General features: G+C 46.1%; 3 protein-coding genes across 6 annotated transcripts in view; 1 reads left to right on the top strand and 2 right to left on the bottom strand.

The window, feature by feature from the left end:
- The window catches only part of dctn1 (dynactin subunit 1), a 63,616-nt gene extending 57,882 nt beyond the window's left edge, over positions 1-5,734 (bottom strand). The window contains exon 1 of the mRNA XM_008121610.3: positions 5,603-5,734. The gene's annotated coding sequence lies outside the window, so the exon portion shown is untranslated. The remainder of the gene's footprint in view (positions 1-5,602) is intronic.
- Positions 1-14,850, top strand: part of LOC103281007 (uncharacterized) — a 23,818-nt gene extending 8,968 nt beyond the window's left edge. The window contains exons 1-4 of one of the 4 annotated variants that reach the window (XM_008121613.2): positions 5,951-6,069; positions 10,115-10,281; positions 10,633-10,793; positions 12,004-14,850. In XM_008121613.2, coding sequence (XP_008119820.2) covers positions 10,131-10,281; positions 10,633-10,793; positions 12,004-13,296 — 1,605 coding nt within the window. In that variant the 5' untranslated portion in view covers positions 5,951-6,069; positions 10,115-10,130 and the 3' untranslated portion in view covers positions 13,297-14,850. Of the gene's footprint in view, positions 1-5,792; positions 6,070-10,114; positions 10,282-10,632; positions 10,794-12,003 lie in introns of those variants that run through there. The other 3 variants (XM_008121614.2, XM_008121615.2, XM_062981935.1) reach the window with 3 other exon arrangements.
- LOC100558375 (retinol dehydrogenase 13) lies at positions 14,783-27,112 on the bottom strand. Its single transcript, XM_008121616.2, has 6 exons — positions 26,808-27,112; positions 19,908-20,147; positions 18,321-18,410; positions 17,954-18,142; positions 17,196-17,299; positions 14,783-15,409 (listed from the first exon to the last, which is right to left on the bottom strand). The coding sequence occupies exons 1-6, from the start codon at positions 26,965-26,967 to the stop codon at positions 15,200-15,202; spliced, it is 993 nt and encodes a 330-aa protein (XP_008119823.2). The 5' UTR covers positions 26,968-27,112; the 3' UTR covers positions 14,783-15,199.

Genomic DNA, 27,112 nt, shown 5'->3' with positions numbered 1-27,112 from the left:
GAGCACCCTTTGGGTTCGTTCGCTTAGCCAATTACAGATCCACCTAACCGTAGTTTTGTCTAGCCCACATTTTACTAGTTTGTTTGCCAGAAGGTCGTGGGGGACTTTGTCGAAGGCCTTACTGAAATCTAGATATGCTACATCCACGGCATTCCCTGTATCGACCCAACTCGTAACTCTATCGAAAAAAGAGATCAGATTAGTCTGGCATGACTTGTTTTTGGTAAATCCGTGTTGACTATTAGCAATGACCGCATTTGTTTCTAAGTGTTTGCAGACCACTTCCTTAATGATCTTTTCCAGAATCTTGCCTGGTATTGATGTGAGGCTGACCGGACGGTAATTGTTTGGGTCGTTCTTTTTTCCCTTCTTGAAGATAGGGACCACATTCGCCCTCCTCCAATCTGCTGGGACTTCTCCTGTTCTCCAAGAACTCTCGAAGATGATTGCCAGTGGTTCTGAAATAACTTCCGCTAGTTCCTTCAATACTCTTGGATGTAGCTGATCTGGCCCTGGGGACTTGAATTCGTTTAGAGTGGCCAGGTGTTCCTGGACAACTTGTTTCCCTATTTGGGGTTGGATTTCCCCCAATCCTTCGTCCATTCCATGTTGCTGAGGTTGAAGATGGCTTTCTTTTTGTGAGAAGACCGAGGCAAAGAAGGCATTAAGCAGTTCTGCCTTTTCCCTATCCCCTGTCACCATCACCCCATCTACTCCTTGCAGTGGCCCTATCGCCTCCTTTTTCTTCCTTTTTCTACCAACATAAGCAAAAAAACCTTTTTTGTTGTTTTTTATGTCCCTGGCAAGCCTGAGCTCATTTTGCGCTTTAGCCTTGCGAACCTTTTCCCTACAGGAGTTGGCTATACGTTTGAATTCTTCTTTGGTGATTTCTCCCCTTTTCCACTTCTTGTGCATGTCACTTTTGAGCTTTAGCTCAGTTAGAAGTTCTTTGGACATCCATTCTGGCTTCTTTGCACTTGTCTTATTTTTCTTCTTTGTTGGCACTGTTTGCATTTGCGCCTTGAGTATTTCACTTTTGAAAAACTCCCATCCATCCTTAACTCCCTTGTTTTTTAATATCGGCGTCCATGGAATGCCGCTCAGTAATTCCTTCATTTTTTGGAAGTCAGCTCTCTTAAAGTCCAGAATGCGTGTTTGACTTGTCTTAGTTTCAGCATTCCTTTGTATTGCAAACTGCAGGAGCACATGGTCACTTGCCCCTAAGGATCCAACCACTTCAACTGTATTGATCAGGTCTTCCACATTTGTTAAGATTAGATCAAGAGTTGCTGATCCCCTTGTTGCCTCTTCTACCTTCTGGACCATAAAATTATCTGCAAGGCAAGTGAGGAATTTGTTGGACTTTGTACTCTTGGCTGAGTTTGTTTTCCAGCAGATATCGGGATAATTGAAATCGCCCATGACTACTATATCTCTTCTTTGTGCCTGTTTGGTCAGCTGTTGACAGAAGGCTTCATCAAGTCCTTCATCCTGACTCGGAGGTCTGTAGTAGACACCCACAACAAGATCTTTTTGAGTCCCGGTTCCCTTGATTCTTATCCAGATGCTTTCAAGCTGGTTTCCCGGATTACAGTCTTGCATTTCTTCTGCAACGTAACTGTTTTTGACATATAAAGCTACTCCCCCTCCTCTCCCCTTTGTTCTATTTCTGTGAAAGAGGTTATAGCCCTCAATGGTTAAATTCCAGTGATGGGAGTCATCCCACCAGGTTTCAGTGATGCCTATGACATCGTATGTGTGGTGCTGTGCTAGGAGTTGGAGTTCGTCTTGCTTATTTCCCATGCTCTGAGCATTAGTGTAAAGACATGTAAGCCCCTGTGACCTCCCCTCGAACTGTTTATTTGGGATTATTGTGCTCTCTGTACTTGGTCCTTGCTGTGTTTGTGCAGCCCTCCGTTTAGCCTTACGGCGGTTCCCTGTGGTCGTGGGTAATATAGTGTTCGCCAGGCTGTTGTTCCCCTCCCCCAGTGGATTTAGTTTAAAGTGCGCCTGATGAGGTTTGTGAGTCTGTGTGCAAAAAGATGTTTTCCTACTTGTGTGAGATGCACCCCATCGCTTGCCAGTAGTCCATCCTCTTGGAAGAGTAGACCATGGTCAAGGAAGCCAAAATGCTCCTCTTGACACCATTTTCTGAGCCAGTTATTGACCTGTACTATTTTTCCGGCCCTTGTAGAGCCATGTCCTACAACGGGGAGGAGGGATGAAAAGATCACATGTACATTATACAGTTTTAGCTTTGTTCCCAGAGCTCGAAAATCATTTGTGATCTTTTGAAAAGTATGCCTAGCGGTGTCATTGGTACCTACATGAATCAACATAAGGTGGGGAGGGTGATGGGGCTTTAGGAGCCTGCTGAGCCTCTGAGTGATATGGTGTATTTTTGCCCCCGGGAGGCAGCATGTTTCTCGAGCCATCCCATCCGGTCTGGAAATGATGGCTTCCGTTCCTCTAAGGAGGGAGTCACCTACTACCAAGACCTGTTTCCTTTGAGGATTGACAGGGTCCCTTTTGTGCAAGACAGTGTGTATGTCCCCTGAAGAGTGTTCCTGTTGAAGTGAATCATGTAGGTGTAAAGTGTTGTCCTCCTCCTCAACATCCCCAGTGCATTCATCAATGACAATCCATTGAGATACATCCGAGAGCCCATTACTCTCCCAAGGATGTTCCTGTTGCTCCTGGTCTATGATTGGGGATGGAGCATTTGCATGATTACATAAGTGTGACTGTGGTGATGCACTGTCCCCGTCAGGGCTATCCCCTGCGCATTGATCCAGGATGGTCCACTGAGTGGTATCTAAGAAACTGTGGTCCTCCACAAGATGTGTTTCCTGATTGTATGTTAATGATGTAAGAATTTCAAATCTGTTGTGTAAATGCAGCTGAGCAGAGGAGTTCTGCGGAGGCTGCCTGGTCCTGCGTCTCCTTCTATGGGTGACCTCCTTCCAAGCCTGAGGGTTGTCTACCTTTGAGTTGATCTCCCCATAAGGTTCCTGATCATGGTCTTGGTGGTGTTGGTGTGATGCAGGCTGCTGATCTACAGCAGCGTGTTGTGCAGTGTCCAAGAAGAGCTCGAGTGCCTGAATGTCCTTAAGGGTCTTAATACGGTGCTCGAGCTGTTGGATCCTCTGCTCCATCAGAGTCATCTGTTTGCATTTGGAGCAGATGTAGTTGTCTAGTTTTTGTGTGAAAAAGCGGAACATGCCACAGCTGGTGCATGTGATGGGAATGTTTTGCTTTTGTTGCATCTCTTGGTGAGCGTGGTGGCCAAGTGGGATCTTTGTACAGTTAAGTAATATGCACACACTTTATGTGCAAACTGCAACAAACCACCTCTTTGTGTATTTGTTTATGTTGCTTTGTTTCCTGTATGTACTGCAAAGGATAGTTAGTAAAGGTGCCTTTGCGAGAACCAACTGCCCTTCTGGGATCAGGCTCTGGCAGAAACTCACACTGGCAAATAAAGCTTTCCCAGAAACTCAATTAACAGGGGACAATGCCTGCTGTCAATCAACTTAAGTACCTGGCTCTCTTTCAACACAACAGTCACACAACAGTTAGACTTTGACCACAGGAGCCAAGCCCAAACTCAGTTTAAAATCTTAGCCAAATCTTAGCCAAGTCCTACCTGAAGCCAGGGAGCAAAAATGTCCTCCTGCTTCCTCTGCTTCTGCGAGAACCAACTGCCCTTCTGGGATCAGGCTCTGGCAGAAACTCACACTGGCAAATAAAGCTTTCCCAGAAACTCAATTAACAGGGGACAATGCCTGCTGTCAATCAACTTAAGTACCTGGCTCTCTTTCAACACAACAGTCACACAACAGTTAGACTTTGACCACAGGAGCCAAGCCCAAACTCAGTTTAAAATCTTAGCCAAATCTTAGCCAAGTCCTACCTGAAGCCAGGGAGCAAAAATGTCCTCCTGCTTCCTCTGCTTCTGCGAGAACCAACTGCCCTTCTGGGATCAGGCTCTGGCAGAAACTCACACTGGCAAATAAAGCTTTCCCAGAAACTCAATTAACAGGGGACAATGCCTGCTGTCAATCAACTTAAGTACCTGGCTCTCTTTCAACACAACAGTCACACAACAGTTAGACTTTGACCACAGGAGCCAAGCCCAAACTCAGTTTAAAAACTTAGCCAAATCTTAGCCAAGTCCTACCTGAAGCCAGGGAGCAAAAATGTCCTCCTGCTTCCTCTGCTTCTGCGAGAACCAACTCGCAGCTTATACTAGCTTGGGGACCCGGTGGTGCCCGGGTCATTTGAGAAAGGAATTGTTTATCTGTGTTGCAAGTGTAGTCTCAATCCAATGTCAGCTGGAGTGGTGCGGATGAACTACAGCTCCCATGTGCAAGTCCCATCGCCCATGGTCTATCCCCCACCAAACAGTGCCAGGATGTAGAGTGAGTCATGGGGGCTCTGTGTACCAAATTTGGTCCTTATTCGTCATTAGTGGGAGTCACAGTGCTGTCAGGAAGTGAGTGAAGGTATTGCATGTCCCATCATCCATGGTCCATCACCCTCCAAACAATGCTAGGATGTTGAGTAGATCATGGGGAGTCTATGTGTCAAGTTTAGTCTTTATCAGACATTGGTGGGAGTCGCAGTGCTCCCTGGAAATGAGTAAAGGTATTGGAAATCCCATCATCGATGGCCCATCCCCTTTCAAACAGTGGCAGGATGTAGAGTAGGTCATGGGGGGTCTGTGTACCAAGTTTGGTCCTTATTTGTCATTGCTGGGGGTGGCAGTGGTGTCGGGAAGTGAGTGAAGATACTGCAAATCCCATCGTCCATGGTCGGTTGTCCCCGAAACCACAGCAGCATTTAAAGTGAGTCATTTGGGCCACATTGCATCTTTGTTCCAAGTTTGGTCTAGTTGTGTCATTTGTGGGGCTCACAATGGACTGTGGGAGGTGAATCGGGTGAAGGTACTGCAAATCCCAGTGGCGGCCAATCAGAAAGCTGCCACATACTCGCATGCAAACATACAAACATACAAACATACATATAGATATAGATTTGTATATACGTGTGTTTTATTGTAAGCCGCCCTGAGTCCCCTTTTGGGTGAAAAGGGCGGGATACAAATGTTGAAATAAATAAATAAATACAGTAGAGTCTCACTTATCCAAGCTTCTGGATAATCCAAGCCATTTTTGTAGTCAATGTTTTCAATATATCGTGATATTTTGGTGCTAAATTCGTAATTACAGTAATTACAACATAACATTACTGCATATTGAACTACTTTTTCTGTCAAATTTGTTGTATAACATGATGTTTTGGTGCTTAATTTGTAAAATCATAACCTAATTTGATGTTTAATAGGCTTTTCCTTAATCCCTCCTTATTATCCAAGATATTCGCTTATCCAAGCTTCTGCCGGCCTGTTTAGCTTGGATAAGTGAGACTCTACTGTATTCAAAGGTTTGCCTTGATATACATGCACAGAATTGGAGTGTGGCGACCTGAGAGTCACTTCCAGGAATTAAAAGGAATCCAAAGCCCAAACAAAAACATTTGCTTTTCTCAAACTCCCTTTAAAATGCCCAGACTCAGGATGAGGGTGAGGATGCTTACTCACTTTTATGGCTCTGCAGGGCCCAGAGGGAGAGGCGGCCTTGTTGTGGCCCAAACCCTTCCTCTCTCTTTTTCTTCTTCTTCTTGTCTCTCTCTCTCAACCGCCTTCCTCGCCCTGTCAGGAAAGCCCCAAGCCAAAGAGGCCGCCTCTTTTGACCGCCTGTCTCAAACCTCAACGCAGGCACTGAGAAAGACAGCCCATGCAAAGAGGACCCCTTTTCCTTATCTAAGCCTATGAAGCCACGACAGGAAAGAGGCGGGACTTCTCACATCCGGATAGCGTTCTACGCGCAAAAGGCGGAAGAGGAGCGGAAGGGGGCGGGGCTAAGATGCATGCAAAGCTCATCCCAATGAGAGACACAGACAGCGCAGAGAGGGAGCCGGAAGTTGGCTGGCTTCCGGTTAGGAAGAGGCCTGGTCCTGAGACGGTGCTTTCTCCGCCTGACAGGCACGGATTGTCTCCGGATTCGGGTAAGAGGCAGCGCCGAGTGGGAGGAAGTGGGATCTGCACTGGGGAAGGAATGGATGCGGTTAGAAACCGCTTTAAGTGCCATGGCTCCATGCTGTTTGATCCTGGAAATGGTGATTCGGCCCTCTTTGCCAGAGAAGGCCTAAAGGCCTGGGCAACCCCCAGAATCCCATAGCACTGAGCCATTGCAGTTAAAGTGCTTCAAACTGCATGAATCCTACAGTGTAGGCTTATTTACTAATCATTTAAAGCAGGAGTCCCCAAACTAAGGCCAGTGGGCCGGATGCAGCCCCCCAAGGTCCTCTACCTGGCCTCTGTCCTAAACTTTAGACTTGACCTAAGTCTACCTGGTCTTATAGGTCTCTTTGCTTATCTGTGGTCTTATGAGATTGTCTAGATGGTCCTTGGGGGTCTCTTTGCTTATCTATGGTCTTATGAGATCGTCTAGATGGTCTTTGGAGGTCTCTTTGCTTATCTGTGGTCTTATGAGATCGTCTAGATGGTCTTTGGAGGTCTCTTTGCTTATCCATGGTCTTATGAGATCGTCCAGATGGTCTTTAGAGGTCTCTTTGCTTATCTATGGTCTTATGAGATCGTCTAGATGGTCTTTGGAGGTCTCTTTGCTTATCTGTGGTCTTATGAGATTGTCTAGATGGTCTTTGGAGGTCTCTTTGCTTATCCATGGTCTTATGAGATCGTCCAGATGGTCTTTAGAGGTCTCTTTGCTTATCTATGGTCTTATGAGATCGTCTAGATGGTCTTTGGAGGTCTATTTGCTTATCTATGGTCTTATGAGATCATCTAGATTGCTTTTGGAGGTCACTTTCCTTACCTATGGTCCTATGAGACCGTCTAGATGGCCTTTGAGGGTCCCTTTCCATACCTATGATCTTATGAGATTGTCTAGATCGGGGTCCCCAAACTAAGGCCCGTGGGCTGGATGCAGTCCTCCAAGGTCACTTACCCGGCCCTTGTCCTAAACTTTAGACTTGACCTAAGTCTACCTGGTCTTTGGAGGTCTCTTTGCTTATCTGTGGTCTTATGAGATTGTCTAGATGGTCTTTGGAGGTCTCTTTGCTTATCTATGGTCTTATGAGATCGTCTAGATGGTCTTTGGAGATCTCTGCTTATCTGTGGTCTTGTGAGATTGTCTAGATGGTCTTTGCTTATCTGTGGTCTTATGAGATCGTCTAGATGGTCTTTGGAGGCCTCTTTGCTTATCTATGGTCTTATGAGACCGTCTAGATGGCTTTTGGAGGTCACTTTCCTTACCTATGGTCCTATGAGACCGTCTAGTTGGCCTTTGAGGGTCTCTTTCTTTACCTATGATCTTATGAGATTGTCTAGATCGGGGTCCCCAAACTAAGGCCCATGGGCTGGATGCAGTCCTTACCCAGGTCACTTACCCAGCCCCTGTCCTAAACTTTAGACTTAGGGTTGACTTAAGTCTACCTGGTCTTTGGAGGTCTCTTTGCTTATCTATGGTCTTATGAATCATAGAATCATAGAATAGTAGAGTTGGAAGAGACCTCATGGGCCATCCAGTCCAACCCCATTCTGCCAAGAAGCAGGAAATCGCATTCAAAGCACACCCGACAGATGGCCATCCAGCCTCTGCATAAAAGCCTCCAAAGAAAGAGCCTCCACCACAGTCCGGGGGAGAGAGTCCCACTGCTGAACAGCCCTCACAGTGAGGAAGTTCTTCCTGATGTTCAGGTGGAATCTCCTTTCCTGTAGTTTGAAGCCATTGTTCCATTGCGTCCTAGTTTCCAGGGCAGCAGAAAACAAGCTTGCTCCCTCCTCCCTATGACTTCCCCTCACATATTTGTACATGGCTATCATGTCTCCTCTCAGCCTTCTCTTCTGCAGGCTAAACATGCCCAGCTCTTTAAGCCGCTCCTCATAGGGCTTGTTCTCCAGACCCTTAATCATTTTAGTCGCCCTCCTCTGGACGCTTTCCAGCTTGTCAATATCTCCCTTCAATTGCAGTGCCCAGAATTGGACACAGTGTGATTCCAGGTAAAGTGGTCTGACCAAGGCAGAATAGAGCATGGGGAGCATGACTTCCCTGGATCTAGATGCTATACCCCTATTGATGCAGGACAGAATCCCATTGGCTTTTTTAGCAGCCGCATCACATTGTAGGCTCATATTTAACTTGTTGTCCATGAGGACTCCAAGATCTTTTTCACACGTACTGCTGTCGAGCCATTCTGTATCTTTGCATTCCATTTTTTCTGCCGAAGTGAAGTATCTTGCATTTGTCCCTGTCGAACTTCATTTTGTTAGTTTCAGCCCTAGTCTCTAGTCTGTTAAGATCATTTTGAATTCTGCTCCTGTCTTCTGGAGTGTTAGCTATCCCTCCCAGTTTGGTGTCATGAGATCGTCTACCTGGTCTTTGGAGGTCTCTTTGCTTATCTATGGTCTTATGAGATCGTCTACCTGGTCTTTGGAGGTCTCTTTGCTTATCTGTGGTTCTATGAGACCGTCTAGATGGCCTTTGAGGGTCCCTTTCTTTACCTATGGTCTTATGAAACCATCTAGATGGTCTTTGAGGATCCCTTTCCTTATCTATGGTCTTCGGATGGCTTTATGAGATCATCTAGATGGCCATTGAGGGTCCCTTTCCTTACCCTATGGTCTTATGAGACCATCTAGATGGTCTTTAGGGGTTTCTTTGCTTACCTATGGTCTTATGAGATCATCTAGATCAGGGGTCCCCAAACCTGGGCTGGATGCAGTCCTCCAAGGTCACTTATCCGGCCCCTGTCCTAAACTTTAGACTTAAGGTTGACCTAAATCTGCAAAAACTTGAAGGCACACAACAACAACAATCCTAATTTTGGACTATTTCATCATAGTCGGGCCCCCCAACCTTCTGAGGGACCATGAACTGACCCTCCACTGAAAAAGTTTGAGGACCCCTGATTTAAAGCATTTAAATATTTATTAAATATTAATTATTTAAAGCATTTAAATAAACATTTATTATTTATTCAATAATAACAACAATAATAATAACTTTATTTTTATACCCTGTCTCCATCTCCCCGAAGGGATTCGGGGTGGCTAACATAGGGCCAAGCCCAGGTAAGTACAACAGAACAAAATAAAATACATAGATAACACAAATCATCAACAAGTCAAATTAAATCAGGATAAAAACATAATTATACACTGAACATAGCAAAATAGTAAAATGACATAGTAAAATATAATTTAAAAGCAGAACAAGGATTAAAAGCATTTGGGTCGGGCTGTGGTGCAGTTGGTTAGTAACAAGCAGCAATAAATCACCACTGACAGTGAGGTCATTGGTTAAAAGCCCAGGTCGGGGTTAAAGTTCTAGCTTGCTGTTGACCTAAGCAGCTCGAAAGCAGATGTGTCTGTAAGTAGAAAATTCTAGGTAAATACATTAGATTCAAGTAAATACAGTATATAGGCTTTGTGGCTTCTTTCGCAGAGGCTCAGAGGTTTCTTGTAATGTTTGTACAACACACCTACACATTAAGATGTCATGACAAACAGTTTGGATTGGTTAGAAAAATTATTAGATCTCCTGGAATAAGAAACAGTACACATGGCAGTGACCAAATCTGGATTTTGCTGTTATGCCAAAGTGCCATGAATCTTTGTTTGCATTCACTTAGTGTTGTAGATTGCCACTTGTGTATTTTTAATATATATTTTGGTTAAATTCTCACTGTATACAATATTATATGACAACATTGAACCATGACTTCAAATCTTGCTTTTACCTCATCCACCTCCTTTCCCCTCCCCATCATAGGTGTTTACAAAGTGTTTCCCAGTCAAATCTTGTGCATTTTCACAATATAAACAATAATATATTAACACTTTTGCTCCTAGAGCAGTCTTTGCCAGCCCAGTGCCTGATAGACATTTTGTATAGCAGTTCACATCCAGTGCTCCCTCCTTGTGGGGCTGTAATCCTGGCATGATACCTTGGGTTGCTTCTGTTTACACAGTAGGAGAAAAGAACTCCCATTTGATGTTCGTACAATGAATTGCTTCTCTCTGCCACAGCATCACCTGCACAATTATGCCCAGGAAGAAAATCCACCGGTCGCTCCAGAAGCTCTGCCTGGAGAACATCGCTGGGAACATGCAGCGCATCTGGGCCAAGGATTACACAGACAACTACCTGGATGAATACCAGTTCCGCTACATCCAGGGGCCCTTCAGCGAACTGGGTGAGCAACAGGCAGGCAGGGGAGGGCAGTGCCAAAGGCCATTTGGGCAAAGACTAAAGCAAACAGGCAATGGAAGATGAGGTAGGCACTTTCCTCTGTCTAGGAAATGGTGCAGGAGCTCATTGTTCAGACATTGACTATTAGAAGGAGCTTTAGAGTATCCAAAACAGGCCAGACGTGTCCAGTTTTTATCCTCCTGTGACATGTCTCCCTTTTCTCTTTTGGCTCTTACGGGATATATTCTCCAGGTCTTGGTTCTTTAAAAATCAAGTAGCCAGAAGCAAACATGTGCCCTGTGGGCCCTGAGTTAACCGCTGAGTATTTTCTCTCTTCTTACCTGCCTGCCTTCAGCTGGCTCCCTGGTCCAAGAGCTGATCCACTTGCTGGGGAAGCGCCTGACCCGCGCCATGCTGCACCTTCTCCTGGTGCCCCACCTGACAGAGCTGCACTTGTCCCCCTGCCCAAAGCTGGTCAGCAACACCATCACCCAGATGGTGACCATACGCTGCAAGGTGAGCAGGGAGTCGAAGTGTCCGGAGTGAGGGGGTGGGGGCGTGATCCTGCCTCCTGCCTTGTTTGTTATCATTTGGGTCTCAGAAACAGGTTTGCATCTGCCTGGCCCTCCACTTGCTTGAGGGCACAAGGGAAAACACCTGGACCTATTTCACAAGCAGTTTGTGCACTTGCTCCCTCACCTGCCCCCTCCAAGTGGACCTGGGTGGGTCTGTGGAGTGACCACAGTGAGGTCTTTGAGGCCAGGTAGTCTCCACAAGGCAGTGGCTTCTCCACTCCTTCCTTCTGTCACATCAACTAGACATGAAGTATTATATCATCAAGTTTCCTTCTTTTTACCTTATCAGGGGCTATGACATTCGTATGCATTACCTCTCCCCCTCCCCCCCCCCCCCAGTTAAGATATGGCCACTGTCTGAGGACGTCTAGCAGCCATGCCAGCAGCACAAAAGTTGGTTTAAGGCAGTGGTTCCCACCCTGTAGTTCATGGAGCGCCAGTGGTCCCCAAGAACTAAAATACGGTCCACAGCCTCACTGTTACTACACCGTTGCAGTGAGAGCGACTGGTCTCGCAAAACTCTCTTATAATGCTGAGGCAACAGGGATGTCAGAAGGGGAGAGGCTGACCACCCACGAAAGGCAGGCACGACTACATTTTCCTGACTGCTGCTTCTCCTCCCTCCTCCTGAGCGGAGGGCACCTGAAAGCGGGGGCGCCTTGTTGTCTTCATTTTTAGGCCTGTTCCTGGGGTTATTTGGGGTGCTGATTCAGAGAATTGTGTTGGATAGACCATATCAGCCCTAGATTATTAAATATGGTTTTCTGTGGGTGAGCAGATAGTGACTCCTGGATGGCATATGTTCTGTATCAGAAATGAGAGCTGATGTGGTCTACCCAATGCAGTTTTCTGAATCAGCACCCCAGATAACCAAACCAAATCTAAAGTTGACCAAAAGCTGATTTGTGACCCTTTTGGCAGTAATGTTTGAGAGTGGTCCTTGGTCAAAAAAGGGGGTTGGGAACCACTGCTTTAGGGGGAGAAATGCAGGCAGATGGGGGTCCTTAGATGTCCATGTAGGGGAGCTGTTGTAGGGAAGACTGAGGCAAGACCATCAATTTGGATACAATTTGAAATAAATGGTGATAATTACTCTTTCTCTCTACTCACTCCCTCCTTGTCCCTTTTTAACCCCAATGTCCTGGGGCCAGAATTTGACCTCGCTGAATCTCCACGGCTGCAGCCGGGTTCCCACAGATGCTCTGGTGGACCTCATTGAAGGCTTGCTAGGTCTCACCATGCTGGACCTTTCAGGGACCCAGTGCAACACACAGGTCCTGTCTGCCGTAGGCTCCACCTGCCGCAGGCTTCGAGAGCTGGACATCTCCGACTGCAAGAAACTCTCTCCAGCCTCCCTCTTCCATCTAGCCTACGATCCCATAGCCAGCGCCTTCTGTTGCCCAGCCTTGCAGACACTGGAGGTTGACGGTATGGAGAGCAGCCCGCGCTGTGATGACCTGCCCTGGGCCTTGGCCTACTTGCTGCTGGCTCTGCCCAATCTGATTGTCTTGGAGAATGAGACTACCACAGACGCCGTGTGCCTCATCCATGACCGGGACTTCAGTGGTGCCCAGGTTCCTCCTGGTTTTCCCACTATGGAGGAAGTGGTGAAGCGCTGGGTTTCTCTGCACCCGAGCAGGTCCCCCTCCCAGCTCAAGCTGCCTCTGAAAAAACTCCTGGAAGTGAGCGAGTCCTATTTGTCCGTTGTCCTTGCTGTTTGCCCACACTTGGCAAAGGTAACGGTGAATCTGGAGGAGAGCTCAGTCCTGGCCCGGCGGTTGCTTCCCTGGGGCTCCCTCACCAGCCTCAGCCTGGACTGCAACTTTCGGCGTCTGGAGGAGTTGCTTCCTGTCACGGCACGCCTGGGGACCCAGCTGGAGACCCTCTCTCTGGACGGCTTCTCCTTGGACGATGAGGTGTCCCTCCATGTCCTCTTGAGCCACTGCCCAAACCTCCAGATATTCAGTGCTTCCCTCTACCACTTGAAGAAAGACAGCCCTGGTGAAGAAGCCTTGGCCCAAGTTGCTAGCCTGCCCCCCTTTTCGTTCCTCCAGCTTCAGGAGTTCACCCTGACCTTTTCCGACGTGTTTGATGCTAAGGATCCTCCAGAGGCCCTGGGCTTGACGGCCAGCCTGGTCTCCCTGCTAAAGGGCTCTCCTCGCTTGCAGATTGTGATGCTGATTGGCCTGCCCTTCTCCCTGGACAGGGTCTTCGAGGAAGTGCTGGGCCCCCCTGGCACCACTGCGGTCTTCCTCCACCTCATCGAATTATCGCTGATTGAGTGCAAAGTCTCCAGCAGTACTATCCACCAGATCCTTTCCCTGGAGAACCCGCTCAACTCCCTTGATTTGGACCGCTGCCCAGACATCTACCGGAAGGATTATGAAGAGCTGCTCCGGCGGGTCAGCAGGGAAGGCCTGGAGATGCGCATTGAGTGGAAGTGAGGAGCCTTCCACCCCAGACTCAAACTCAAACTGTGCCTTGGCCCCCAGCAGCTGGCCCTGCTGCTGCTGCTGTAATAAAAATTGGACTTCGTAGTAGTCATGGGCCCGATTACTGTCTCTTCCATTTAATTTGTGTTTTCGTACCATTTTGTTCATGCACAAAATGGTCCACCTCCCTCCAAAACAGAAATATCAGTGAAACAAAAAGAAAGTGGGAATGGTAACCGTTTGGTTGGTTGATTTTCGGTGCTCTGCTGCAGGCCCTGGCAGACACAGGCACTTTGAGCCTTCTCGCCACACATGCACTCTCTTTCCAAGGCAGGGCCTACAGCCTTTCAGGGCCTACAGCCAAGCGCCTCTCACTTGGCGCACCTGGATGCAGGCCCTGGCGCTTTGCTGCCAATGGGCCGGAAAAAAAATGTTTTTTCAGACCTTGGACAGAAAAGCCCATTTGGAAAGCCTCTTGTTTTCGGGAGAGGTGGTTGAAAACTAAAACGAGGCCTTACGAATGAAACAAACAGGAATGGATAGTGATTCTATTCGAATGCGCAAGACTACTGCGTAGTCCAAGGGCGACCTCTGAATGGCGCTAGCTCCAAAGGAAGAAAAGGTGTGACTTTGAAAGGGCAATGAACGGTGAAGAGTTGCAGAAAGGTTAAAGCTTGCTTTCCTCCTGTATGTTTTGCCCATGTTGGCAGTGCCATTGTTGGAAACCAGACCACCAGGTTAGAACTACAAGCCAATTTTATGAGCTGAGCCTGGCTGCATTCCCAGACTTTATTTGACCCTTATGCCCCACATCCCTGCTATGGGACCACGTTGTTGGTTGTCAGTTTGTGCCATAGATGATTTCTAAAGGAGGAACGCATCCCAGTCCTTGAGCTGAAAGACTGCATCAGGGCTTTAGTTGCAGGGAGCAAAATGCAGACATCACTCCCTATATAAGAATTCCACTCCCTGTGAAATAGTCTTTTGCTTCCCAATTTCTGCACTCATTTCAAATCTCAGTAGAGCCTCAGCAAAGGGGTTGGCAAGGAGGACCAGCAACTGGTAATACTGAAAAGGGAAGTGTTCTAGATGAGAACGGGTATCATGTGTCTCACTCTCTGTGATGTTAGAAATTTGGGGACTGGAGGAAAGTTTCATGTTGTGGGACAGAGTTTGTACTTGGGGCACAATGCTCCTGCAGCTACCCTCCTGGGTTCCCAACATCCTCATCCAACAGGTGCTTCAGCTGGGCTCCAGGGTAGACAATGGGCCCCTAACGCATGCAGGGCAGAAGTAACTTGGGGAAACAGACGTGGCTGGTGGGGACTGTAACCCCTCCCAGTAGCTAGGAGAACCGTGCCAACAGGTTGAGGAGAGGGAGCCTTATTAATGCACACTCTTTCTCAGCCTTCAACTGCAGAATGAAAGGGTAAATCAAAACATACAGGTAAATCAAGGGTGAACTGTGGAAACAAAAGTATAACATAAGACACAACACTAAAATTTATATGAATATATTTTTGTAAAAAACTTTTATGTATTCTTGAATAAAGTCTTTTTGTATCAGCCTTGTCTCTGTGTTTGGCTTGACTTGTCGAAGGGCTTGTCTAAGCAACAAAGAAAGAAATATTTCGGGATACGGAGTCTGTGTGTTGCCTATAATAAGACATGAAATGCTGCCTTTTCAACAAGCAGGCTCTGTTCTTGAGCGCTGGCTGGGTGCCATTCGTGGCAAGAAACCCCTTGATAGATTTGCCTTAGGGTGGCGTACATGGACATGGAGACACAGAAAACAAACCCACCCAGTGGATCCAAGGGGCACGATGCTGCCTCTCCTTCATGGGGCAGAATGGCAACTCATGGCAGACCTTGGAGCAGCCTGCTGGCTTTCCAGAGTTTTGTGATATTGGGGTGATCACTTATTCCCCCCAAGCTTCTCCCCGCCCCCTCCCAGGCCCGTCAGCCTCTCTGCAGCCTCCCAGAACTTCTGCCCGATGGCCGGGTCCTCCGCCAAGGGCAAGGGCACGGCCAGGCTGCAGTCGCTGTCAAAGTACTTCCCAGAAATGCCCTCCACTTGCTGGGAGACGGCACAGTAGATGGTGCTGGTCGCTCCTTCTTTTGGTGTCTGGAAGAACAGGAGGAGAAGTGAACACAAGGTGGGGAGGGGGCTTCTCATGGGGACTCTCCCAAGGGTAGTATAGTAAGGGTGGGACCCAGCAAAAAGGCCCCTGCCTCCTCCCTGAAGATGTTATGGTCCTTAATGATCTTCCCTGTGCAATCACGCCATTGCCCAAGTGGCCCATGCAATAATAATAATAATAATTCAAAGACTGGCAGAAACCAGTGCAGGTGGTCCCGGTGGTGATAGGCACACTGGGTGCCGTGCCAAAAGATCTCAGCTGGCATTTGGAAACAATAGACATAGACAAAATTACGATCTGCCAACTGCAAAAGGCCACCCTACTGGCCTCTGCGCGCATCATCCGAAAATACATCACACAGTCCTAGACACTTGGGAAGTGTTCGACTTGTGATTTTGTGACATGAAATCCAGCATATCTATCTTGATTGCTGTGTCATAATAAAATAATAATAATAATAACAACAACCTGAATTCACACAGAGTTTTAGAGCACAATACTTCTGACCTCACAATCATGTTTAAAAACGAAGTATGGATTGTCGATGTTGCAATCCCAGGTGACAGCAGGATTGAGGAGAAACAACTGGAAAATCCGACGATATGAGGATTTAAAGATCGAATGACAAAGACTCTGGCACAAACCAGTCAAGGTGGTCCCAGTGGTGATCGGCACACTGGGTGCAGTGCCTAAAGACCTTGGCCTGCACTTAAACACAATCGGCGTTGACACAATCCCCACCTGCCAGCTGCAGAAGGCCACCTGACTGGGATCTGCTCGTATTATTCGCCGATACATCACACAGTCCAAGACACTTGGGAAGTGTCTGGCGTGTAATCCAGTACAACAGCCAGCAGAGTGTCTGCTGTGGACTCATCTTGTTGTGTTTCTAATAATAATAAACAATAACAATTATCACAACAGCAACTTTATTTTTATATCCTGCCTACATCTCCCCAGAAGGACTCGGGGCGGCTTACACAGGGAACATGCCCAATCCAACAACAAATTAAAACCAACCAGAGATTAAAACATAACTCAATAAAATCAATAACATTAACACGGAGAGAGGCCTGAGCGCTGACCACTAGGCCCTGCAGCAAGGAGCAGAGTATGTAGGACTATGTAGAAACTGGCAAGTGCAAGACCTCCAACAAATGCATCGACATGCCTGGTACCAAATGCTTAGTATCTTAAGCCCATGTCAGTTGTTGTATGCTGTTTTGAACTCATGTATGGCCAGATCTTATTGTACACCTTCCTGAGTCCTTTCGATGCCAAGCTTAATGCAAATACCCAAATATCTGAAAGGGGTGTCAGGAAGGTGGGCAGGACACCTGGAATCAGACCTGCCATGGGCTTCCCAGTTTGCCTTCTTACTGCTGCAGACTTGGAGGAGTCGCCAGGCATGTGCCCTCACGATGGATGCCTTACCTACACCTGAAGGTGTGTCCCCACTGCAGGAGGAGGCTCTAATGCGCATCTGGCTAGTCACAGAGGGAGGCTGGCTGGAGCATTGGCCTCGTGTGTGCTTCTGCCCCCTCCAGCCAATGCCAAATACCTGTTTGGATAATGAGGCCTTTGCCTGCCAGTGGATGGGGGACAGAGAAGGACCAGTCTTTCCTGGGAGTGGGTCCCACATAACCTGACAGCAGCCACCACCAACAAGGCCACCCTACCGTGCCCCAGGGTGTCTCTCCTATAAGCCCCAACCCACCCGCATTGCCTCCCTTGCTCCTATGCAGAGGGACATGCTCTGCCCAGCCTCACCTTGAGAAAAAAAGAACACATGTTGAAGAGCAGGCGGGCCCACCAGCTGTAGTAGCGCATGATCTCCGTCTTAACGATGCCGGGATGGAGCGCATTGACCGACACTCGTGTGAGGGAAGGCAAGGACAGTTAGTGAGCTCAAGGGAAGGAAGGAGAAGTAAAGGAAGGGTATGATTCCAGAGAAACCAGAAGAAAAGGGGAAGGAGACAATCAGGGCCAGCTAACACCTCCCAACAAAGGATTTCCCCAGGGAGGAAGCAGCCAGGCTTTGAATCTGCAAGGCCATTTAATGCTTATCAAGGTGATCAATTGCAACATTCACACTTGCCTCAAACAGACAAGAGTTCTTTCTCCCACTCTAGACATTATTCCACAGGTAGATATACCCCACTTGGCTAGTTTCTAACCGACCTCACAACCTCTGAGGATGCCTGCCACAGATGTGGGCAAAACATCAGGAGACACTGCTTCTGGAACATGGCCATACAGAGCAACCCATTGGAAACTCAGAACAACCCATTGGAAATATTTAAAAAATCAACAGTTAAAACCATTGTATGGTTTTAATATATGGATTTGATGGTGTTGTGTTTTTAGTCGCCATGTGTTAACTATGTTGTACCTCACCACAAGCTGTGAGAAGAGCTAGGTAACAAACGATGATGGTGGTGAGGATGATGGTGATGATGATGATGGGTGTACTACTACTACTACACGCTGAGTGTACTACTACTACTACTACATGCTACTGTGCTCACCTGTCCCTCTCAGCCTCCGGTGCAGCTCGGTTGTGAAGATCACGTTCATGAGCTTGGTGCTGTTGTAGACCTGGCTGCTGCTCTTCATCCGCTCCTCTCCAGTAAGGCACCTGACATCCACAGAGCCCCAGTAATGCATGGAGGATGATACATTGACGATGCGTGCAGGGGCCGAGGCCTTCAATGCATCTGTGCAGGGCAGAAGAAGGGAAAGGAAGGTTAGAGCAAGGACTCCCGCCCGTGTCCTCATGGAGGAGGCACCTGGCCAGACTCTCCTGTCACCTTCATGGGCCCAGGTAGGGCTTGGCTTCCCTTTGGGAATCCCGAGGGTCATGTTGTGAGGGGAGAGAACCCTGCTTGGGCTTACCTAGCAAAAGGTTGGTGAGAAGGAAGGGGCCAAGAACGTTGGTGGCGAAGGACAGCTCCAAGCCCTCGACGGTGATGGTATGCGGCAAACCTGAGAAGGGACACAAGAGGAGCAATGGTGTGGAGATGGGGCAACGAGAGAGCTGATTTGACATGTTATTGTCAGTATCGCACCTCAGGCTAGCTTCACTTTGCTATATACACCAAACTCCACACAGGTTGAAGTCTTTTTAATTTATTAGGAAATAAAAGCTAGAAAAGTTCTTTAAAAGCAAAAGTAAAGTTCCAAAAGATTGTTCCAAAATAAATCCTTAGAGCATAATCCAGGGAACCACATGGAATGACAAAGTCCCATTAAAACATAGCAAAAGTCACACAAACATGAACACATAGGCTGCATGAATCCTTAATCTGCAAGATAATCCAGGAAAACCGAGCACTTGCTTTCTTGGTTAAACGAGAGTTGCTTTGATAAAGGTTCATCTCCAAACATGCTACTTTAATACCCTTTGCACAGAATGAAAGCATTTCTTTGGCCTCTGACCTCCCTCTTGTTTGCTAATCTCGTACTCCTCCGAACCCTGAATTCCAAATGGTCAGCTCAATCTAAGAAACCTGTTTCATCTGTCTCGTCAAGGTCAGCCTGCTTGTTAGTTTGCTGCTGAACCTCATTATCAGAGGTTATCAGAGAACCTCATTGTCCTCCTTTTCCCAGTCAATTTGCACCTGGCTAGCCTCAGTATCAACAACCTCATTCCTTGCTGTGGGAAAATGAACTCTCTCTTCCTCATCTTCTACAACAGGAACATTTTGAACCTGACTTTGAACCTGAACCCCTGTGACGGCGCGAGTGGCGCCATCTATATGTCAAACTAAGTTGCAAGATTTGAGTTGTATCATGCCTGATTTTGCCCTTACCCTGTAAATGTAGTTGGATTGGTTATTTATATCTGCCAATCAATGTTGTTTGTACCTGTTATATTGCTCACTCAGCTAAACTGTTTGACTCCACCTCTTCCTGGAGTAGGACAGTGTTTCCTCCTTTCATTCCACCAGCAAGCTCTCTATCGGATGTACGTGAGAGAGAGACTTGGAACTAAAGGCCTTTTAAAAGTTACCTCTCAGCACCAATTCTGAGGTTCTTACCCTTGGGACTTACGCTTCATGTTCAGGGCCAACCTGAACGACGTTGAGGAGTCTCAAGCGCCTTCATATCAGTCCTTTGGCAACAGAGGAAGACTCTGTCTTCAGACATAGGTCATTGGACTGAGGCTGAGTTTGCTCCGGCATTCACAGCCAGAGAAAGAGGGATCTGGAAAAGCTCCACAGACTTAAAACAATCAAAGACTGTAATGTATATTTTCTTTTACCCTGGGGAAAGATATCACATCCATGCCTCTTTCACTAAGAGTTATAGCCCCAGGCGCGACGGCACAACCCCATCATCCTCATCAGAGTCACTGAGGTGCCAGCTGAGTCATAACAGTCAGATATTCTGGGCCACTCTGACGGCCATCATGTCAGACTACACAGAAAAGTCTCTTGGCTCCTCATCCCCCCTGAACCCCTGAGGCCTTTTCCCGTTCACCTGAGGCTCCGGCGTTGTTGACCAGGATGTCCAGCCGCTTGTTCTTCTCCAAGAACTTCTGGGCGAAGTCCCGCACCGAGGCCATGGAGCTGGTGTCCAGCAGGCGCAGCTCCACCCGGGGGTTCCCTGTGGCCCGGCGGATCTCCTCCAAGGCGGCTCGGCCCCGCTCCAAGCTGCGGCAGGCCAGGACGGTGTGTGCGTTCCTGCGTGCCAGGTCCAGGGCCACGTACTTCCCGATCCCTGCAGAGCCAGACATTGCTATATAGATGGGTGCAGAAGCGCCCCTGGCAACCCTCCGAAAACAGGCCACCATCCCACCCAACATACAGGCCCATAGCCAGAAAAAACATTTGGGAGAGGTTGAAACTTTTTCCCCAGATGACTTTTGAGTCCAATGTCTCCTGATCTGGCACGAGATCTCAACAAGGCCCTAAAATTACCATCATTATGCAAAGGTTCTTCACAGGTAAAAAGTCTTGAGTCTTTGCTCCCTCTTTAAATCAGTTCTTGTCAGTGACAAAGGACAATCATTTCCACAATTGGAAGAAGTTTCTTTCTGTTTTCTTCTTACAGTAGAGTCTCGCTTATCCAACCTTCGCTTATCCAGTGTTCTGGATTATCCAACGCAGTCTGCCTTTTAGTAGTCAGTTTTTGTAGTCAGTGTTTTCAAAACATTGCAATGTTTTGGTGCTAAATTCATAAATACAGTAATTACTACATAAAGTTACCGTGTATTGAATTGCTTTTTCTGTCAGTTTGTTTTGGTGCTTAATTTGTAAAATCGTAAAGTAATTTGATGTTTAATAGGATTTTCCTTATTCCTTCCTTATTATCTAACATTTTCGCTTATCCAACATTCTGCTGGATAAGCGAGACTCTACTGTATTTCCTTTCTCATCAAGACGTTTTCCACTGGGAATTAGCAAGAAGTTTTCAGCCCAGCACAAGTTGTTCTGATGAGACTCTGTTTTTGGGTGTCTGTTGCAGATTTCTATTGCATTTTTCCATCGCAGGATTGGTTTAGCAACCAATGCACCAAGCTTCTGATGACCACTTTGACCCCCACCTTCTCCTCCAAACACCACACCATACTTACAAAGCTCTACTTGTACATGACATGAGTAGGCCAACCAGGGGAATCCGCTGAGCTATTTGGGTCAAAATCTTATACACAGGAAATACATATCCTGGCCATGGAGTCTGTGGATTTTGCACTCATTGAGCTTTCATTGCACATCAGACACAGTCTTGTTCATATTAGTCGAACAGCTTCTTCTCTTTGCTCCTCTTCCATTGTTTCTTTGACAGGGCTTGGAGATGAACCAGTGGGAGACATCTCAGTTTCCACAGTTTTCTCAGTTTTCACCTGCAATCTATTGCACCAAATTGCTATGTGTGTGTGTGTGTGTGTGTAAAGAAATCCTTGCAAAGTTGCTTGCAAAAGATCTCTGCAAAAAGGGAGCTGAGCTTTTTGCAGAGGCAAGCCACGCCTCAAACAATGTATCGGTTTGCTGGCAGATGGCTGGGTTTGTCAGTTGGGAATCTGGGCTTGCAGGGAGAGCACAGAAAAGACAGGCTCTCTAGCTACGGTCAAGTACCAGTTTAAATATGCCATGCTGGGTATATTGAATGCTGATTGATTAGTTATTGATCCTATGCAACTACAAGGACATTGTACGATTGCTGAACTGTTTATCTAACTTCAACTCAACAAGTAAAGTTCCTTTGTTCTTTCAATTCCTCTGCCTGGTCTGAGTCTTTTGCACATGGTGTTAACTGGACACTGCTGGTTCCGCTATACTCACTCACTAACACAATCCAGGTCAAATTCACCCCCTCCCACCCAGTTCCACACCTTAGGCTTTGCCTACTGGAAACCACCTTTTGGCAGCTTCCACTATGGTCACTTCCACTATGTCAGCTACTGCTGCTGTTGCAATGTAAATTGGATTGCTGGGCCAAAACAAACCAAGTGGTTTTCAGCAGGGAAAAAGGTACAGTATGACACTTTGGCAATAATAATAAATGACCTGAAAAGAATGCAGAGCTGAGCCAAATCTAACAAATTAAGTTTCAATAGGGAGAAATGTACAATACAACACTTTGGCAGTAATAATAAAATGCACAGATACAGGATGGGTGATACCTTGGCTTGGAAACACTCCATGTGAAAGGCACCTAGGAGTCTTAAGATACCACAAGCTGAAAAGGGTCAACGGTGTGATGCAGAAGCTTAAAAAAGGCCAATGTGATTCTAGGCTGCATCAATGGGAGTCTAGGGTTTAGACTGAAGAAAGTTAGAGTCGCCTTGTATTCTGTTTTTGTGAAACCTCACCCGGAATAACCTGCATCCAGCTCTGGGCAGCACAATTCAAAAAAGCTGGAAGGTGTCCAGAAAAAGGCAACCGAAACGATCAAAGGTCTGCAAGCCAAGCGCTATGAGGAAAGCCTTTGACAATACATTAAACGTGTTTAGTTTGGAGAAAACAAAGCTGAAAGGGGACACAGTAGACACGTTTAAATATTTGAAATCTACATAGACAAGGGGATAAGCTTGGTTTCTGCTGCCCTGGAAGATGGGACAGAATGCAGCAAGGGATTAAAGTTGCAGGGAAAGAGATTCCACCTAAACCTTAGGATGAACTTCCTAATGGTAAGAGCTGTTCAGCAATAATAATAATAATAATAATAATAATAATAATAATAATAATAATAATAACAACAACAACAACAACAACAACAACAAATTGGTACTTGGGGCGGCTCACATGGGCACGTAGAACATGCCGCTGCCTGGGAGTCCAATGGCCGTTCATCAGAGGCTGGATGGCCCTCTGTGAGGAGGGCTTGGATTGTGTCTTTCTGCCAGACAGAAGGGGGTTGGACTGGATGGCCTTTGGGGACTCTTCCAGCTCTAGGATTCTAGGATTTTAATGGTGCATTGATTTGTATATAGTTTCTATGATTCTCATGATTAATATGTTTTTATTTACAATTTACATATTCATAAAAAACAGTGAAACAAATGTATATATGCACTGTTCTTGCTGCTGTTATCCATGTAGCAATACTTTAATGATTTTGTTTGGTTATTTAACTTTCCCAATAAAAATAATTCGGGCTCCAATTGTATCTTTGGACCTTATCACATTGGGATATAGTCTGTTTACATCAGTATGCATCCCTTATGTTTTTAGGACTGGATGCCTATTGTATTGAGACAGGGTGTATCCTCATCACACCTGATTCTTACGATTTGTAAATACAGTAGAGTCTCACTTATCCAACGTAAATGGGCCGGCAGAGCGTTGGATAAGTGAATATGTTGGATAATAAGGAGGCATTAAAGAAAAGCCTATTACACATCAAATTAGGTTATGATTCAGCAAAATCAACTAGGTCTTATTTTCCGGGGATGTCTTATTTTCGGGGAAACAGGGTAGTAGTATGCTCATTGGCAGGGTGTACGAAAAATTGTGCAATATTTTCCTCCTCATTTCTCGTACTCTGGTATTCCTTTTCATCCCTATTGTCTCTACCACATTTCTCATCTCTTGTTCCATGATTTGTAACCCCGTTTCCCACATACTTTTCAAATCCCATATTGTACCCTCTCAGCCTTCTCTTCTGCAAACTAAACATGCCCAGCTCTTTAAACCGCTCCCCATAGGGCATGTTATCCAGACCCATGATCCTTTAATTCGCCCTCCTCTAGACACATTCCAGCTTAGAGTCAACAATTATGCTGCCCAGAATGGGACACAGAGTGATTCCAGATGTGGTCTGACCAAGGCAGAATAGAGAGGGAGCAGAAATTCCCTGGATCTAGACCAGGCATGGGCAAACTTGGGTCCTCCAGGTGTTTTGGACTTCAACTCTTGCAATTCCTAACAGCCGGTAGGAAGTCCAAAACACCTGGAGGACCCAAGTTTGCCCAGAAGAAAGCTATAGTCCCATACCCGATCTAGACACCAGACTCCTATTGATGCAGGCGAAAATCCCATTAGGATTTTTTTAGCAGCCACATCACATTATTGGCTCATGTTGTCCACAAGGACTCCGAGATCTTTTCAGCAATGGAAGAATCCATAATGTTTGAAAAAAATACAATTAAAATTCCGCCTGAAAAAATCCATTTCTGCAACGCTTTGCAGACGGATTCCGACGGAATACAGACGGGATGGGGCAAACGTTGTGTGATGGGACCCATTCGAAACCATTCCCAAACAGTCTCAGAAACACAGTACAGTAGAGTCTCGCTTATCCAACATAAACAGGCCGGCAGAAGGTTGGATAAGCGAAAATGTTGGCTAATATGGAGGCATTAAGGAAAAGCCTATTAAACATCAAATTACGTTATGATTTTACAAATTAAGCACTAAAACATCATGTTTTACAACAAGTCTGCCACTTGTTTTGTTACCTCATTTTATATGGTCACGATTGAATTTTATTGTATTTTGTGTTTTAATTGTTTATTTTATGTGATTGTTGTGCTGACACTGCTTTTAGTTATTGATACTGGTTTTGTCATATTTTGTTTCTATTTTGGTCTTGACCCCATGTTAGCCGCCTCAAGTCCCTTCGGGAAGATGGTGGCGGGATGGAAAAATAAATTATTATTATTATTATTATTATTATTATTATTAGTATGACACAGCAAACAAGATAGATATGCTGGATTTCGTATCACAAAATCACAAGTCAAACACTTCCCAAGTGTCTAGGACTGTGTGATGTATTTTCGGATGATGCGTGCAGATCCCAGTAGGGTGGCCTTTTGCAGCTGGCAGATGGTTATTATTATTATTATTATTATTATTATTATTATTATTATAAGTATGACACAGCAAACAAGATAGATATGCTGGATTTCGTATCACAAAATCACAAGTCGAACACTTCCCAAGTGTCTAGGAATGTGTGATTTATTATTATTATTATTATTATTATTATTATTATTATTATTATTATTATTATTATTATTATTATTATGGCGGAATAGAAGGGTAGCCTACATTCCCTGGATCTAGACCAGGCATGGGCAAACTTGGGCCCTCCAGGTGTTTTGGACTTCAACTCTTGCAATTCCTAACAGCCTACCGGCTGTTAGGAATTGCAAGAGTTGAAGTCCAAAACACCTGGAGGGCCCAAGTTTGCCCATGCCTGGTCTGGACACTGTGTTGGATAATACAGAACACAAAGGTTGGATAAGTGAGACTCTACTATATTTGCTAATGCGATAAGGTCCTTTGACAGGAGAATGTCATGCAGAGTTTTGCTTTTGGAAGAAAGTTCCTTCCTGTTCTTTACATTTCCAGTACTTGTTGTTTCTTCCCTTAGATCAGGGGTCCCCAAACTAAGGCCCGGGGGCCGGATGTGGCCCTCCAAGGTCATTTACCCGGCCCCCTCCCTCAGTTTTAGACTTAGGCTCGCCCGAAGTCTGAAATGACTTGAAGGCACACAACAACAACAACAACAACAACAATCCTACTTAACTTGACTATCTCTTTGGCCGGAAGCAGGCCCACACTTCCCATTGAAATCCTGAGAGGTTTACAGTATGTTGGTTAAAACTGTTTTTATTTTTAAATATTGCATTGTTCTTTCATTTACTACTATTGTGCTATGGTAATAATATAATATATTGTGTATACATATAATCTTGATAATAATATTATAATGTAATACACAGGCTTGCAGCCAAGGGGGGAGGTTAGGGGCTCAACCCCCCCCCCCCCCGAAATTTTTCAAGTTAAAAAAAAAACCCTGGTTTACTCATGAATTTTAACTGGTTAACCAAATCCCCATGCTAAGTCTATGAGACGCAAAAAATTAAGAATCCCTCCAGGCACTATTTCAAGCAGATATTGACAGGTCTGAACCCCAGGGGGCGGGTGGGTCGGGGGTTCAAACCCCCCCCCCAAATTTATGTATTTATTTGTTTATTTATTACAGTATTTCTACCCCTGCCCTTCTCACCCAATAGAGGACTCAGGGCGGGTAAAATAATAATACAATATAATAATAATGTATAATATAATATTAATTATATATCTATATATATAAATGAGTGATGACATCACGGCGACCAACAAAACAACAAAACTACAGGCCCCCCAACCTCGAAATTTGACAACACAACCCATCATCCACGCCTCTAGGTTGATACAACAAAAAGAAAAGTCCTAATTAGAGGGAAAGGAATAATTGTTTTTATCCAATTGCTGCCAGTTAGAGGACTAATCTCTGCCCACTTGGTCTCCTAGCAACCCACTCAGCCCAGGGGACAGGCTGAGTTAGGCCTCACTTAGGCCTCTTCCACAGATTATCTAATTTGCACTGGATTATATGGCAGTGTAGACTCAAGGCCCTTCCACACAGCTATATAACCCATTTATAGGGGAAAACCTTTACCTTTTACCTTAACTACCACCAATTCCTCAATACTTTATTTCCCATACCACCAGACTTCGCCACAGCAACATGTGGCCGGGCACAGCTAGTTATATATTAAATTTAACATTACTAATAATATTACAGTATAGTGGTATAGTACAATATATTAATATATAATGCTAATATTGTACCATGCTAATAATATAATATATTGTATGTACATACACTTTGTAAGCCGCTCTGAGTGGAGTATAAATGTACAAATAAATAAATAATTGTTGGGGGGGGGGGGCTTGCACTACAACTAAGGTATGTCCAGTGTGCATAGGAATTTGTTTTTGTGTGTTTTTTTCAAATGATAATTCGGCCCCTCAACAATTGGAGGGACCATGAACCGGCCCTCCACTTAGAAAGTTTGAGGACCCCTGCCTTAGACATTTTGGCTTGTTTCTATGATTCTACGGCCCTCTCCTGCAGGCCCGGCCCTGGCAGAAGACTCACCGCTGTTGGCCCCGGTGACGATGGCCGTCTTGCCGCTCAGATCCACGGGGCAGGTACCCGGAGCCCACCTCCTCTTCTTGCGCACCCAGAGCGCCGTGGACAGGGCCAAGGCGCAGGCAAACCAGACGGGGTGGGAGGCCACGGAGCTCAGGGCATCCATGCTCGGCACTCCCTGCCTTCCCTGCACTCCGTTGCCTGTCTCTGCGGCTCTTCCAGGAGTTCAGGTGAGGAGAGTGCTGGGCCCGGGCACAGTCCAGGTGAAAGTCCAGGGCTCGGGAGCAAAAGCTTTCCCTTGGAGCAGAGCC

This window comes from Anolis carolinensis, chromosome 5 (assembly GCF_035594765.1).
Source record: "Anolis carolinensis isolate JA03-04 chromosome 5, rAnoCar3.1.pri, whole genome shotgun sequence".
In the NCBI taxonomy this organism is placed as follows: domain Eukaryota; kingdom Metazoa; phylum Chordata; class Lepidosauria; order Squamata; family Dactyloidae; genus Anolis; species Anolis carolinensis.
Note: the sequence above shows the minus strand (reverse complement) of the source record. Positions and strands in the feature narration are given on the sequence as shown.

Excerpts from the sequence above, each read along its gene's own strand:
- LOC100558375 (XM_008121616.2), bottom strand. The coding sequence starts at position 26,967 with ATGGATGCCCTGAGCTCCGTGGCCTCCCACCCCGTCTGGTTTGCCTGC. Across the intron at positions 17,300-17,953 it reads CCGGAGGCTGAGAGGGACAG|TGTCGGTCAATGCGCTCCAT; the intron begins GTGAGCACAGTA and ends CCCTCACACGAG. Across the intron at positions 15,410-17,195 it reads TGTGTTCTTTTTTTCTCAAG|ACACCAAAAGAAGGAGCGAC; the intron begins GTGAGGCTGGGC and ends CTGTTCTTCCAG.